This window comes from Strongylocentrotus purpuratus, unplaced genomic scaffold, assembly GCF_000002235.5.
Source record: "Strongylocentrotus purpuratus isolate Spur 01 unplaced genomic scaffold, Spur_5.0 spur5_scaffold_19, whole genome shotgun sequence".
Taxonomy (NCBI): domain Eukaryota; kingdom Metazoa; phylum Echinodermata; class Echinoidea; order Camarodonta; family Strongylocentrotidae; genus Strongylocentrotus; species Strongylocentrotus purpuratus.
In genome coordinates, this window is record NW_022145604.1 from 28,312,833 (window position 1) to 28,330,321 (window position 17,489).

At 38.5% G+C, this 17,489-nt stretch overlaps 1 protein-coding gene across 1 annotated transcript in view; it reads left to right on the top strand.

Moving 5' to 3' along the window:
• The first annotated feature begins 1,783 nt into the window (after positions 1-1,783).
• LOC105438273 overlaps positions 1,784-17,489 on the top strand; it is a 16,365-nt gene continuing 659 nt past the window's right edge. Inside the window, exons 1-3 of the mRNA XM_030989883.1 lie at positions 1,784-1,860; positions 3,152-3,208; positions 4,541-4,667. Of these exons, the coding sequence (XP_030845743.1) occupies positions 1,785-1,860; positions 3,152-3,208; positions 4,541-4,667 (260 nt within the window). The 5' untranslated portion in view covers position 1,784. The remainder of the gene's footprint in view (positions 1,861-3,151; positions 3,209-4,540; positions 4,668-17,489) is intronic.

The window sequence follows — 17,489 nt, forward strand, 5'->3', positions numbered from 1 at the left end:
GGTGTTTTATGGATCTATGGGCAATGTAAGTAATTTCGGGTTTACTAGATGAAAATTTGAGGAATTACTGGTATAGGGTAAGAGTGAATAACTTTATTCATAGTGTAAAAGTTTTGAAATGAAAGAAATATGTTAAGTATTGGCTGAGATATGACCATCTGAATAAATAGATGTCCTGTAGGAACTCAGTGTTATATTGCTCTGGCTTGTAATGTTATGAACACGGAAATGAAGAACAAAATTGAGAAATTCACCATTTGTTAAAATTAATTTTTGATGACGTCATACTTTACCACTCTATATCCAAATTATGCAAGGAAACCCGTTTACTTGTTAGACTTCACTGTCAGACATTATATACCTCACTTAAGTAATCCAGCAATCTGATTGGTCGAAATTGCATTCATAAACTTTAACTGTTCCCGAAAATTCCCGGTAACCATGGTTAAAAAACAGTTCAAAATCCCAATAACCATGGTTATTGGGAAAATAGGTCAGTCTCCATGGTTACCCCATAGGTTTACATGTTAAAAAATGGTCTGAGTGATCGAGGATACCGTACGTGTGCGAAGAATTGGTCGGTAATTTCAATACAATTGAATCTCGATCGATCTTACCGACAATTTTATCTTGCATTGTTGACATGAAGACGAAAATAAACTTCCAAAAACAAAAAACAACATCTGTCGATAGATCTTGATCTAAGTTCGTGCCAATATGCATTGCAAAAGTAAAAGAAGGGCCCGTTTAAAGGAGCAGCGGCGAAGCATCGACCACGCGAAGCCGTTTTCAATTCATTTTAATGTATATATTAAAGAAAACTACTGTACATGGTGACATAGCGCGCTGGCCGAGCGGTTTGAGGCGCTGACTTTAGTAGCATCATCTTTGGTACGCAAGAGCTCGTATCCCATCTTCGACAAAAGTTTTTTTTTTTTTTTTTTTTTTTTTTCGGCATATAAAAGTATTAATGACTGCTTTAATATTCGAGAAATAGTTGTTTTTATACGCTCTCGGGAAGGTTACAAATTGGGCTATTCCCCTCGGCACGCCTCGGGTAATAGCACAATTCTAACCTTCCCTTGAGCGTATAAAAACAACTATTTCTCTCAAAGCAGTCATTAATACTATACTATTGAGTGACTGTTTGGCTTTCTTCTTCTTTGGTAATAATACCATAAAATGAGCTGTAAAGGGTACATGAGCATTTGTCTACATCAATAACCCACTTCTTGTATAATGGCCAAAATTAAACTGATTGAATCTTTGCGCAGCATAAAACGATCGACTATTTGGTACAATGGTCTGAAAACCAGACTATTACTTACTGTCTCTATAGCTCTTAAGTCGAATCGACAACTAATAGTCGTTATTTTCCCACTCAAAGTCATTTTCAAGCCCCCTTTTTTTTAGGATAGTTCTAAATTGGTATTATCTTTCAAATGCCGTTGGAATTTAACCTTTTCATTTTTTTGGCCTGCAAATGGGACATAGCACCTGTAAGGTAGGAATTCCCTTTAAACAAGTGAGAAACTGAATACAAGGATGTAAACGTATTCATTTTTGTGTTGGCCTAATACTTGTAGTGATTATTCAATGTAGTTGATGGAAAAGTAATGAATTGTTTAACATTTAAATAAAACGGAAAAAGGTAAGTACAGCTCTTCTTTGGGTTTTTACACTTTTTTAATATTATTATTATTTTTTTAATTCATCATTATGACCTCAGGCATTTCCATTAAACAAATTGTCAAATTCTGCTATAAACAATCGACAGATTCGGAATGGCGGACTGCAGAAAATTCATCAAAATCCTCCTCCTTTGGATTGTCTTCATGTCATTTTTCACTGAGAATACAGGTGAGTTATTGTCTTACACTTTATCCTTCCCATCTAAATCCTCTATCTCTCACTTGTTTTATTATCCAAAATCATGATTATGATTTGCGAGATCCAAGGCGCTCTGTCGGATTTAAACTTGACAACGACTTTGTTTGGAAAAAAGATGTATAATTATAAATGGGCATTTGAGAATCCTTGCAGTACTTGCAGTAAACAAAAGGGACCGAAAAAACCCGTTTAAGCAGATACGTAAGAAGGCGCTGAGATTATGGGAAGGCCTTTACCAAACTGGCCATTAAACTGAAACATTACTACGGAATTGAAAATCGCAACCGGGAGCAGGCGAAACCAATAATTTTGTTCTCGCTTGTCTTTTCTCTCAAAATGTTGACAGTTCATGAGATTGTGACGGTCTACTCACAAAAAAATGAAGGTCCCGTTCCATGTTTGCTCACTTTTCGTAAAGCCCACGAGACTGACAGCTCATTAGAACGACATTCTTTTTATTTCCAAATTCCACCTTTTTCCATCATTTTCCTTTCTCTATTTATGTATATATATTACATTACATTATATTGTTTTCAATTCCACAAATTTTATTTCCAAACCTTTGTAACATTGAATTTTCCATTATACTTATAAGGCTCCACTATTAAAAAGAAAATTGCTGGTCGCTCAAAAGAATAAATTTAGAAAGGAACATTCCACCAACACTGCAAAAACAAGGAGGACAATTTTTCCCCAATAATTTTGTTATTTTCTCCTAACCATTTATTATACACAGTATTAATATAATTATTATTTTTTGTGCGATGTTTTTATTTCACCGTTTCAACAACCAATCTACTGCAGGATAAACAATCCATAATAAATCATAGCAATTTTCTCTCAAAACACGATTCCCATATCAGAACTCAAGATTATACATTAACTAGATTCTTTATAAATCTCCAATAAACTTTTTCTAACTATGCAAATATTTACGTTTTATTGATTATATACCTTGATTCATCTGTTTATCACATTTGTATATATCCAAGATCAAATCCGAAAGGATTTCTTATTTGCTCCTTTTTATACAAATGTCATAGATCTGATTATTAACTGTAGACATTTATTAAAAGCTAATATTTTTGTTGTTTACATACCCAATAATATTTCATTTTCAATTGTAATGCTTTTGAAATGTAATCTTTTGATATGCTTTATCATTCTCAGCAATTCGGTTTTTTGAATGCTAATGCGAATGTTTATTTTTAAATTGATCTTTTTTTACTTAAATAAACCATTCAATGAATTTAATCAAAAGCGTTTTGGGATCGCCGGCGGCGACGACGGCGTAGTCCACCACCACCACCACCTCCAGGTAAATTTTACTTTCTAAGAATAGATGTGTTCTCACTAAATTTTAATAACGTCATTTTTTGTTGTTGACCCAATGGCTCCATCATATTGGAGCTCTGGGGGGCGTTTCATGAAACAATTAGTCGGTGGTTTTCACCGACTAATATCATATTCACCGACAATTATTTTGTCCCCGACTATTTTCCAGGCCTGTGATTGGTCAAATTTAGTCAGCGCTGACTAAATTGTCGGTGAACATGATATTAGTTGGTGAAAACCACTGACTAATTGTTTCATGAAACGCCTCCCAGATCTTTGTTTTGATGCCTAGTGATCTAAATATTATAAAGACAAAATTTAAAGACCATTTCAACTAATATTGTTAAATTTTGTTAATGTTTAATATTGTCAGCAGGCAGGTTTTGTTATGGTGATCCCACAACAAGACTAGTGCTTTAGGATATTCCGCCTATTTCCAAAATCTGAAATATATGCATGATACTCTCAATATGTTTTTAAGACGGGAATAAATATTCAATGAATTGAATTGAATAAGGTGTAAATAAGGCTACTGCCATTTCAATGATGTACTTCGAAAAAATTGATGAAACCTGATCGAAATGTTCAGGCATAACCTCTTATATCATGACTGACCACTGCCAGGCATTTTGCATGGTGCCTGCTAGGGTTTAAAGCATTTGGTCTACAACTAGTTCTTCTACTATCCAATTGGTCTGTTCTCATATACCCCAATCCAGTCCACTATCGACATGATCAAAAAATCATTTCGTTTATTTGTTTGTTTGTTGTTGTTTTTTCTCTGCGTTATCAATATAGAACTTAATCATATACATAAAGTAACAATTATTTCTTCATTATACATTATTATAAATTTTATAAATATTTTTCAATGAACAAAAATTAATTACAGAAAACGCAGGAGATCGCCATCATCCATAAGGTCTAATAATTGTTTGATGATTATTATTGTTCATGATTAAATGATTATTAGACCATAATGGGTAGACACAATGGCCATTAGATAAACTGGGAATAAGCCCGATTTTCACTTTGACCAAATGAGTGATTGACGTAATGACTATGAGACCATGTGGATAATAGACGGGCTTGGTGTATAGACCGAATGGGAATAGACTTATTGGGTAGAAGACGAACTGGTGGTAGACCAAACGGCAAACCATCCCTTCTAGACACCCATAGAATGGACCCTATTGCCGAGAAAGGTGACTGCATGGGTGAAACCTTGTGGGAACTTGTTCATCGATCCCCTTTGGCTCTTGGTTAAGTAGAAACAATGAAACATTTTTGTTATTAATAATTTTTCCTGAAACAGATACCACGAGACCAAGTTTCACCTACTGCCCTGGGAATCTTGGAAATCAGTACACAACAACAGCGTCTAAGGCAGTGTCTTGGAGTACACCAAGGGCTACGGACAATAGTGGATCTGTTACAGTTTCGTATGTCGAATATGTATTATATATATATATATATACATATAAAACTAGTTCTATGGGGACTTGTGTATGAGACCGCGTTACGGGGACTTGGACTTGCCGTGGGTTATTAAAGCAATCTCAACGTAGGATATGTAAAGCTATTCGAGGCGAAACTATATATCATTATATATCATTTGAAATACGAAATACATTCAAATAAAAACAAAATTAGTCTGTCTGTACCAGACCGTGGTGCGCGGACATTTGTCCCCGTAGCCCGGTATATATCCCCATAGCCCGGTATATATCAATGTCCCCATAGCCCGGTATATATCAATGTCCCCATAGCCCGGTATATATATATGTCCCCATAACCGGTGTATATAAATATACCCTATCAAGCCCAAGCTATTATGGTCGAAGGGCAGGGACGGCCGAGCGACTTCCAAAGTGGGGGGGGGGGGGGGGGCACCAAGAAAAAAGGGCACTTTCTAGAAAAAGAGCATGTGTCAGTACAACAAAATAATTATCAGAGGTGAAAATAGGGCATTTCTTACAACTTCAATAGGAGGCACTCACCAGGGATGAAAAAAGTCATTCATGAGAATAGGAAAATTGGCATTTGTCGACGGAAAAAGGGCCCCCATCAGATTTTGATAGGGGCATTTAAGGTGAAAAGGGCATTTATGAAAAGGGGATAGGTCCCTTATTAGAAAGGAAAAGGGGCACGTATCATTGGTAAAAAGGAAATTATCAAAGGTGAAAAGAGGCACTTATCGCACCTGAAAATGGGCAAAGACCAGATATAAAAAGGGGCACTTATGTGAATAAAAAAGGGGCACTTATAATAAAGGAAAATGTGCATTATTTTGTTGAAAGAAAATGGGCACCGATCAGATTTTAAAGGGGCATTTATCGGAAGTGAAGCGGGCACTTATCTGAAGTTGAAAGGAGTAACTCCTCGTACCTGAAAAAGGTCATTTACCAGAGATGAAAAGGGGCATTTATGATAAGGTAAAGGGGCTCTTTTTAATGGGGGCGCTTATTAGAAAGGTAAAGGGGAACATGTGAAAATATTTGCTTTATCCGAGTTAAAATGGGGGGAGCTATTTAAAGGGGGAAACTCTTACAAAGGAAAAGGGGCACTTGTCACAGTAACAGAGGCACCTCTCAGATTTGAATAGGGCAATTATCCAAGATGAAGGGGGCACTTATCAAAAGTGAAAAAGGGCACTTCTCGTACCTGAAAAGAAGCACTTACTATAGAGATTAAGAAGGGCACTTATTAGAATGGAAAATTGACACTTTTTGCAAAGGAAAATGGGAACTTGTCGAAGGAAAAGGGGGCACGTGTGAAAATAAAAGGGGCACTTATCACAGATGAAAAGGGGAAGGGTCAATTTGACTAATTAATAGGGACACTTGTCAGGTAAGAGGGGCACTATTCCTATGTAAAAAAAGGGCTATTTTTACAAAGTTAAAGGGGCACTTTTCCTATGTACAAAGGGGAACTTTTCGAGTGCTTGAAAAAGTGGGTGCACTAATGAAATTGAATGACGATCTTTTGAAAAATGGATGGGAAAACCTATAATTATATACAGCTACCGTGCGCATACCCCAGTGGCGGATCCAGGGGAGGGGGGGGGGGCCTGGGAAAAAAACGTGTAAAAATACGTTTCTTTGGAAATGCCCCCCCCCCTCCCTGGCGCTCAAATTTTCAAGGACCAAAACAAAAAAGCAGTGCTCACTACCCCCCCCCCCCTCAGAAATGTTCAGATTATAGAATGCACGTTGCAAGAACACCGACGAAACCCTGAATGGTATCAGTTATTAAGGAATAACCACAATGCAATCTCAATGGGATTCCAGCGGGGAAATTTGAGCTCAGAAATGTTCCTAACATCGCCTTGCTGGGAAGGTCGCCACGTAGATCCTATATTTTGGCAGTAATCTGAAGTAATTGATATGCGGTATAAGTAGACAGTGGGGCATAGCCACCATACGCTCTTTAAACTAGAAACCCCCAAAAGAGCAATATTTCATAAGTGTATACGTAAGTTATGTTTTAATGTCGTTCTTTATACGCCTACGCACAGGTTTTAAATGATCCGTGCCTTCAAAACATTCGATGATTTGTATTCAGTTACATGCAGCATGGATAAAGAATATCTACATGATCTAGATAAAAGAGTTATGAATGACCCCCCCCCCCCCTCCCCTCCCCGGGAGGGGAGAAAAGAGGAAGGCATAACAATTTGTTATGGATGGCTAGGGGTTGCCAGGGGGATAGGTCTGGATAAGGGGATATAACGTGTAAATGTTACCTTATTTGGTTCCAGGGTTTTAATTAGATATGAACAGAGAATGGGACTAGTGTCGGAAGGGGAGAAGGGGGAGGGCATAGCAATGTTTTATGGATGACAAAGAGAAACCAAGCTGGGGGATATGTCTGGATAATGGGATATAAAGTGTCAATGTTGCCTCCTTGGTTTTGGGTTTAATGATACCAATGTCAACATATTATTTACGTTTAGAATTGTGGATTAATAAGCTAAAGGGATGCCAGTAAAGTGTCAGATTTCCCCCAAAATGTTACCTCCTTGGTTGTAGGGTTTTATTAGAGGGGATAACAATGTGTTATGGATGGCAGGATAAGGGGATATAAAGTGTAAATGTTACCTCCTTGGTTGCAGGGTTTTAATTAGATACGAACAGAGAATGGGACTAGTGTCGGGAGGGGAGAAGGGGGAGGGCATTACAATGTGTCATGTATGGCAAAGCAGTATGTATTACCTCCTTGGTTTAAAAAAAAAAAAAAAATTAACAGAGAATGGGACTAGGATCGGAAGGGGGGAAAGGGGAGGGCATAACAATGTTTTATGGATGGCAAGGGGTAACCAAGGAGGTGGGGGAAGGTCTAGATAAGGGATTTAAAACATTTTATATTTCCTCCTTGGTTTTTAGGAATTTAATCAGATATGAACAGAGAATGGTACTTCTGCTGGGAGGTGAGAAAATGGGAAGGCATAACAATGGGGGGGGGGGGGGGGGGTGATAAAATATCTGAACTGAAAAGGTCGCCACGTAGATCCTACTAGATATTTCGGCAATAATCTGGAGTAATAACGGATTTGTGTTATGAGTAGCCACCATACGCCATGTAATCTGGAAACCCCCAAAGATCACTATTTCATATTTGTATAAATATGTTTTAATTTCATGCTTTATACGAATACGCAAAGTTTATCAAAGCAGCATGGATAAAGATCATCTACATGATCTAGAGAAATAGTTTTGAATGACTAACTCCCCCCTCCCCCCCGCCCCCCGTTATATTAAAAACTATAATAACTATATAAGGTTATGATTAAAAGTAATGTTTCGATTTATCTAGCGCCTAATATGGATGATAAGCGCTTTACAATGATATCATTAGCCCGGTCATAGGAAACAATGCAAACCAGCACACATTGTGTGTACCATCACAACTCCCTGGGGAACAATCCTCCTTAGCGGCTCATGGGCATTGAGAAGATCTTTTACATGAGGACTTCCATCTCCTACCGGGTCCTCATTTATACACCTGAGTATAGAGCATCAATAATATTATTGTGGAAAAGTTGTTTTGCTGAAGGAAAAAAAAGGCAGTGGGAAGGGTTCGAACTCGGGCTCCTATTATCGGAAAGCATGCGCTCTACCAATCTTGACAAGCCACATGCACATAAATGTGCATGTAGCGTGAATTCCTGAATATACTTGTAAAGGAAGTCGGTCAGATGACCAACTTGATCGACGTTCATGATCACAAATAAAATACTAATCATATATATAATAATGTCCCCATAGCCCTGTCTAATAGTGGTTACTACAGTGTCCTCTTGTTTCGGAGTTGCAAAGTACTTAAATAACGTAGGCATTGTAATAATTACTAAAGCCAGTATTAGTTAACTATAATAACTATAATAAGTTATAATTAAAAGTTATATTTCGAGTTATATAGCGCCAATTTTGAATGATGAGCGCTTTACAATGATATTATTAGCCCGGTCATAGGAAACAATGCAAGCCAGCGCACATTGTGTGCACCATCTCAACTCCCTGGGGAGCAATCCTCCTAAGCGGCTCATGGGCATTGAGAAGATCTTGTACATGAGGGGTCTTACCTCCTACAGGGTATTCATTTATACACCCGAGTATAAAGCATCTATAATTGTGGATAAATTGCTTTGATGAAGGTCAAAAAGGCAGTGGGAAAGGTTCGAACTCGGGATCCTATTATCGGAAAGCATGCGCTCTACCAATCTTGAAAAGCCACATGCACATGAATGTGCATATAGCGCGAATTCCTGTATATACTCTTGTACAGGACGGTCGGACAGATGACCCCCTTGATCGACGTTCATGATCACAAATAAAATACTAATCATATATATACAAATAATGTCCCCATAGCCCTGTCTAATCGTGATTACTACAGTGTCCTCTTGTTTCGGAGTTGCAAAGTGCTTAAATAACGTAGGCATTGTAATAATTACTAAAGCCAATATCAGTTAACTATAATAACTATAATAAGTTATGATTAAAAGTTATATTTCGAGTTATATAGCGCCAATTTTGGATGATTAGCGCTTTACAATGATATTATTAACCCGGTCATAGGAAACAATGCAAGCCAGCGCACATTGTGTGCACCATCTCAACTCCCTGGGGAGCAATCCTCCTAAGCGGCACATGGGCATTGAGAAGATCTTGTACATGAGGGGTCTTACCTCCTACAGGGTATTCATTTATACACCCGAGTATAAGGCATCAATAATTGTGGATAAATTGCTTTGATGAAGGTCAAAAAGGCAGTGGGAAAGGTTCGAACTCGGGATCCTATTGTCGGAAAGCATGCGCTCTACCAATCTTGAAAAGCCACATGCACATGAATGTGCATATAGCGCGAATTCCTGTATATACTTGTACAGGAAGTCGGACAGATGACCCCCCTTGATCGACGTTCATGATCACAAATAAAATACTAATCATATATATACAAATAATGTCCCCATAGCCCTGTCTAATCGTGGTTACTACAGTGTCCTCTTGTTTCGGAGTTGCAAAGTGCTTAAATAACGTAGGCATTGTAATAATTACTAAAGCCAATATCAGTTAACTATAATAACTATAATAAGTTATGATTAAAAGTTATATTTCGAGTTATATAGCGCCAATTTTGGATGATTAGCGCTTTACAATGATATTATTAACCCGGTCATAGGAAACAATGCAAGCCAGCGCACATTGTGTGCATAATCTACACTCCCTGGGGAGCAATCCTCCTAAGCGGCTCATGGGCATTGAGAAGATCTTGTACGTGAGGGGTCTTACCTCCTACAGGGTATTCATTTATACACCCGAGTATAAAGCATCAATAATTGTGGATAAATTGCTTTGATGAAGGTCAAAAAGGCAGTGGGAAAGGTTCGAACTCGGGATCCTATTATCGGAAAGCATGCGCTCTACCAATCTTGAAAAGCCACATGCACATGAATGTGCATATAGCGCGAATTCCTGTATATACTTGTACAGGAAGTCGGACAGATGACCCCCTTGATCGACGTTCATGATCACAAATAAAATACTAATCATATATATACAAATAATGTCCCCATAGCCCTGTCTAATCGTGGTTACTACAGTGTCCTCTTGTTTCGGAGTTGCAAAGTGCTTATTATAACGTAGGCAATGTAATAATTACTAAAGCCAATATCAGTTAACTATAATAACTATAATAAGTTATGATTAAAAGTTATATTTCGAGTTATATAGCGCCAATTTTGGATGATTAGCGCTTTACAATGATATATTATTAACCCGGTCATAGGAAACAATGCAAGCCAGCGCACATTGTGTGCACCATCTCAACTCCCTGGGGAGCAATCCTCCTAAGCGGCTCATGGGCCTCGAGAAGATCTTGTACATGAGGGGTCTTACCTCCTACAGGGTATTCATTTATACACCCGAGTATAAAGCACCAATAATTGTGGATAAATTGCTTTGATGAAGGTCAAAAAGGCAGTGGGAAAGGTTCGAACTCGGGATCCTATTATCGGAAAGCATGCGCTCTACCAATCTTGAAAAGCCACATGCACATGAATGTGCATATAGCGCGAATTCCTGTATATACTTGTACAGGAAGTCGGACAGATGACCCCCTTGATCGACGTTCATGATCACAAATAAAATACTAATCATATATACAAATAATGTCCCCATAGCCCTGTCTAATAGTGGTTACTACTGTGTCCTCTTGTTTCGGAGTTGCAAAGTGCTAATAACGTAGGCATTGTAATAATTACTAAAGCCAATATCAGTTAACTATAATAACTATAATAAGTTATGATTAAAAGTTATATTTCGAGTTATATAGCGCCAATTTTGGATGATTAGCGCTTTACAATGATATTATTAACCCGGTCATAGGAAACAATGCAAGCCAGCGCACATTGTGTGCACCATCTCAACTCCCTGGGGAGCAATCCTCCTAAACGTCTCATGGGCATTGAGAAGATCTTGTACATGAGGGGTCTTACCTCCTACAGGGTATTCATTTATACACCCGAGTATAAGGCATCAATAATTGTGGATAAATTGCTTTGATGAAGGTCAAAAAGGCAGTGGGAAAGGTTCGAACTCGGGATCCTATTATCGGAAAGCATGCGCTCTACCAATCTTGAAAAGCCACATGCACATGAATGTGCATATAGCGCGAATTCCTGTATATACTTGTACAGGAAGTCGGACAGATGACCCCCTTGATCGACATTCATGATCACAAATAAAATACTAATCATATATATACAAATAATGTCCCATAGCCCTGTCTAATCGTGGTTACTACAGTGTCCTCTTGTTTCGGAGTTGCAAAGTGCTTAAATAACGTAGGCATTGTAATAATTACTAAAGCCAATATCAGTTAACTATAATAACTATAATAAGTTATGATTAAAAGTTATATTTCGAGTTATATAGCGACAATTTTGGATGATTAGCGCTTTACAATGATATTATTAACCCGGTCATAGGAAACAATGCAAGTCAGCGCACATTGTGTGCACCATCTCAACTCCCTGGGGAGCAATCCTCCTAAGCGGCTCATGGGCATTGAGAAGATCTTGTACATGAGGGGTCTTACCTCCTACAGGGTATTCATTTATACACCCGAGTATAAAGCATCAATACTTGTGGATAAATTGCTTTGATGAAGGTCAAAAAGGCAGTGGGAAAGGTTCGAACTCGGGATCCTATTATCGGAAAGCATGCGCTCTACCAATCTTGAAAAGCCACATGCACATGAATGTGCATATAGCGCGAATTCCTGTACAGGAAGTCGGACAGATGACCCCCTTGATCGACGTTCATGATCACAAATAAAATACTAATCATATATATATACAAATAATGTCCCCATAGCCCTGTCTAATAGTGGTTACTACAGTGTCCTCTTGTTTCGGAGTTGCAAAGTACTTAAATAACGTAGGCATTGTAATAATTAGTAAAGCCAGTATTAGTTAACTATAATAACTATAATAAGTTATAATTAAAAGTTATATTTCGAGTTATATAGCGCCAATTTGAATGTGGAGCGCTTTACAATGATATTATTAGCCCGGTCATAGGAAACAATGCAAGCCAGCGCACATTGTGTGCACCATCTCAACTCCCTGGGGAGCAATCCTCCTAAGCGGCTCATGGGCATTGAGAAGATCTTGTTCATGAGGGGTCTTACCTCCTACAGGGTATTCATTTATACACCCGAGTATAAAGCATCTATAATTGTGGATAAATTGCTTTGATGAAGGTCAAAAAGGCAGTGGGAAAGGTTCGAACTCGGGATCCTATTATCGGAAAGCATGCGCTCTACCAATCTTGAAAAGCCACATGCACATGAATGTGCATATAGCGCGAATTCCTGTATATACTCTTGTACAGGACGGTCGGACAGATGACCCCCTTGATCGACGTTCATGATCACAAATAAAATACTAATCATATATATACAAATAATGTCCCCATAGCCCTGTCTAATCGTGATTACTACAGTGTCCTCTTGTTTCGGAGTTGCAAAGTGCTTAAATAACGTAGGCATTGTAATAATTACTAAAGCCAATATCAGTTAACTATAATAACTATAATAAGTTATGATTAAAAGTTATATTTCGAGTTATATAGCGCCAATTTTGGATGATTAGCGCTTTACAATGATATTATTAACCCGGTCATAGGAAACAATGCAAGCCAGCGCACATTGTGTGCACCATCTCAACTCCCTGGGGAGCAATCCTCCTAAGCGGCACATGGGCATTGAGAAGATCTTGTACATGAGGGGTCTTACCTCCTACAGGGTATTCATTTATACACCCGAGTATAAGGCATCAATAATTGTGGATAAATTGCTTTGATGAAGGTCAAAAAGGCAGTGGGAAAGGTTCGAACTCGGGATCCTATTGTCGGAAAGCATGCGCTCTACCAATCTTGAAAAGCCACATGCACATGAATGTGCATATAGCGCGAATTCCTGTATATACTTGTACAGGAAGTCGGACAGATGACCCCCCTTGATCGACGTTCATGATCACAAATAAAATACTAATCATATATATACAAATAATGTCCCCATAGCCCTGTCTAATCGTGGTTACTACAGTGTCCTCTTGTTTCGGAGTTGCAAAGTGCTTAAATAACGTAGGCATTGTAATAATTACTAAAGCCAATATCAGTTAACTATAATAACTATAATAAGTTATGATTAAAAGTTATATTTCGAGTTATATAGCGCCAATTTTGGATGATTAGCGCTTTACAATGATATTATTAACCCGGTCATAGGAAACAATGCAAGCCAGCGCACATTGTGTGCATAATCTACACTCCCTGGGGAGCAATCCTCCTAAGCGGCTCATGGGCATTGAGAAGATCTTGTACGTGAGGGGTCTTACCTCCTACAGGGTATTCATTTATACACCCGAGTATAAAGCATCAATAATTGTGGATAAATTGCTTTGATGAAGGTCAAAAAGGCAGTGGGAAAGGTTCGAACTCGGGATCCTATTATCGGAAAGCATGCGCTCTACCAATCTTGAAAAGCCACATGCACATGAATGTGCATATAGCGCGAATTCCTGTATATACTTGTACAGGAAGTCGGACAGATGACCCCTTGATCGACGTTCATGATCACAAATAAAATACTAATCATATATATACAAATAATGTCCCCATAGCCCTGTCTAATCGTGGTTACTACAGTGTCCTCTTGTTTCGGAGTTGCAAAGTGCTTATTATAACGTAGGCAATGTAATAATTACTAAAGCCAATATCAGTTAACTATAATAAACTATAATAAGTTATGATTAAAAGTTATATTTCGAGTTATATAGCGCCAATTTTGGATGATTAGCGCTTTACAATGATATTATTAACCGGTCATAGGAAACAATGCAAGCCAGCGCACATTGTGTGCACCATCTCAACTCCCTGGGGAGCAATCCTCCTAAGCGGCTCATGGGCCTCGAGAAGATCTTGTACATGAGGGGTCTTACCTCCTACAGGGTATTCATTTATACACCCGAGTATAAAGCACCAATAATTGTGGATAAATTGCTTTGATGAAGGTCAAAAAGGCAGTGGGAAAGGTTCGAAACGGGATCCTATTATCGGAAAGCATGCGCTCTACCAATCTTGAAAAGCCACATGCACATGAATGTGCATATAGCGCGAATTCCTGTATATACTTGTACAGGAAGTCGGACAGATGACCCCCTTGATCGACGTTCATGATCACAAATAAAATACTAATCATATATATACAAATAATGTCCCCATAGCCCTGTCTAATAGTGGTTACTACTGTGTCCTCTTGTTTCGGAGTTGCAAAGTGCTAATAACGTAGGCATTGTAATAATTACTAAAGCCAATATCAGTTAACTATAATAACTATAATAAGTTATGATTAAAAGTTATATTTCGAGTTATATAGCGCCAATTTTGGATGATTAGCGCTTTACAATGATATTATTAACCGGTCATAGGAAACAATGCAAGCCAGCGCACATTGTGTGCACCATCTCAACTCCCTGGGGAGCAATCCTCCTAAACGCTCATGGGCATTGAGAAGATCTTGTACATGAGGGGTCTTACCTCCTACAGGGTATTCATTTATACACCCGAGTATAAGCATCAATAATTGTGGATAAATTGCTTTGATGAAGGTCAAAAAGGCAGTGGGAAAGGTTCGAACTCGGGATCCTATTATCGGAAAGCATGCGCTCTACCAATCTTGAAAAGCCACATGCACATGAATGTGCATATAGCGCGAATTCCTGTATATACTTGTACAGGAAGTCGGACAGATGACCCCCCTTGATCGACGTTCATGATCACAAATAAAATACTAATCATATATATACAAATAATGTCCCCATAGCCCTGTCTAATCGTGGTTACTACAGTGTCCTCTTGTTTCGGAGTTGCAAAGTGCTTAAATAACGTAGGCATTGTAATAATTACTAAAGCCAATATCAGTTAACTATAATAACTATAATAAGTTATGATTAAAAGTTATATTTCGAGTTATATAGCGCCAATTTTGGATGATTAGCGCTTTACAATGATATTATTAACCCGGTCATAGGAAACAATGCAAGCCAGCGCACATTGTGTGCACCATCTCAACTCCCGGGAGCAATCCTCCTAAGCGGCTCATGGGCATTGAGAAGATCTTGTACATGAGGGGTCTTACCCCTACAGGGTATTCATTTATACACCCGAGTATAAAGCATCAAACTGTGGATAAATTGCTTTGATGAAGGTCAAAAAGGCAGTGGGAAAGGTTCGAACTCGGGATCCTATTATCGGAAAGCATGCGCTCTACCAATCTTGAAAAGCCACATGCACATGAATGTGCATATAGCGCGAATTCCTGTACAGGAAGGTCGGACAGATGACCCCTTGATCGACGTTCATGATCACAAATAAAATACTAATCATAATATATACAAATAATGTCCCCCAAGCCCTGTCTAATAGTGGTTACTACAGTGTCCTCTTGTTTCGGAGTTGCAAAGTACTTAAATAACGTAGGCATTGTAATAATTAGTAAAGCCAGATTAGTTAACTATAATAACTATAATAAGTTATAATTAAAAGTTATATTTCGAGTTATATAGCGCCAATTTTGAATGATGGAGCGCTTTACAATGATATTATTAGCCCGGTCATAGGAAACAATGCAAGCAGCGCACCTTGTGTGCAAATCTCAACTCCCTGGGGAGCAATCCTCTAAGCGGCTCATGGGCATTGAGAAGATCTTGTACATGAGGGGTCTTACACTCTACAGGGTATTCATTTATACACCCGAGTATAAAGCATCAATAATTGGGATAAATTTGCTTGATGAAGGTCAAAAAGGCAGTGGGAAAGGTTCGAACTCGGGATCCTATTATCGGAAAGCATGCGCTCTACCAATCTTGAAAAGCCACATGCACATGAATGTGCATATAGCGCGAATTCCTGTATATACTTGTACAGGAAGTCGGACAGATGACCCCCTTGATCGACGTTCATGATCACAAAAAAATACTAATCATATATATAATAATGTCCCCATAGCCCTGTCTAATCGTGTTACTACAGTGTCCTCTTGTTTCGGAGTTGCAAAGTGCTTAAATAACGTAGGCATTGTAATAATTACTAAAGCCAATATCAGTTAACTATAATAACTATAATAGTTATGATTAAAAGTTATATTTCGAGTTAATAGCGCCAATTTGGATGATTAGCGCTTTACAATGATATTATTAGCCGGTCATAGGAAACAATGCAAGCCAGCGCACATTGTGTGCACCATCTCAACTCCCTGGGGAGCAATCCTCCTAAGCGGCTCATGGGCATGAGAAGATCTTGTACATGAGGGGTCTCTTACCTCCTACAGGGTATTCATTTATACACCCGAGTATAAAGCATCAATAATGTGGATAAATTGCTTTGATGAAGGTCAAAAAGGCAGGGAAAGGTTCGAACTCGGGATCCTATTATCGGAAAGCATGCGCTCTACCAATCTTGAAAAGCCACATGCACATGAATGTGCATATAGCGCGAATTCCTGTATATACTTGTACAGGAAGTCGGACAGATGACCCCCTTGATCGACGTTCATGATCACAAATAAAATACTAATCATATATATACAAATAATGTCCCCATAGCCCTGTCTAATCGTGGTTACTACAGTGTCCTCTTGTTTCGGAGTTGCAAAGTGCTTAAATAACGTAGGCATTGTAATAATTACTAAAGCCAATATCAGTTAAACTATAATAACTATAATAAGTTATGATTTTAAAAGTTATATTTCGAGTTATATAGCGCAATTTTGGATGATTAGCGCTTTACAATGATATTATTAACCCGGTCATAGGAAACAATGCAAGCCAGCGCACATTGTGTGCACCATCTCAACTCCCTGGGGAGCAATCCTCCTAAGCGTCTCATGGGCATTGAGAAGATCTTGTACATGAGGGGTCTTACCTCCTACAGGGTATTCATTTATACACCCGAGTATAAGGCATCAATAATTGTGGATAAATTGCTTTGATGAAGGTCAAAAAGGCAGTGGGAAAGGTTCGAACTCGGGATCCTATTATCGGAAAGCATGCGCTCTACCAATCTTGAAAAGCCACATGCACATGAATGTGCATATAGCGCGAATCCTGTATTACTTGTACAGGAAGTCGGCCAGATGACACCCCTTGACTCGACATTCATGATCACAAATAAATACTAATCATATAATACAAATAA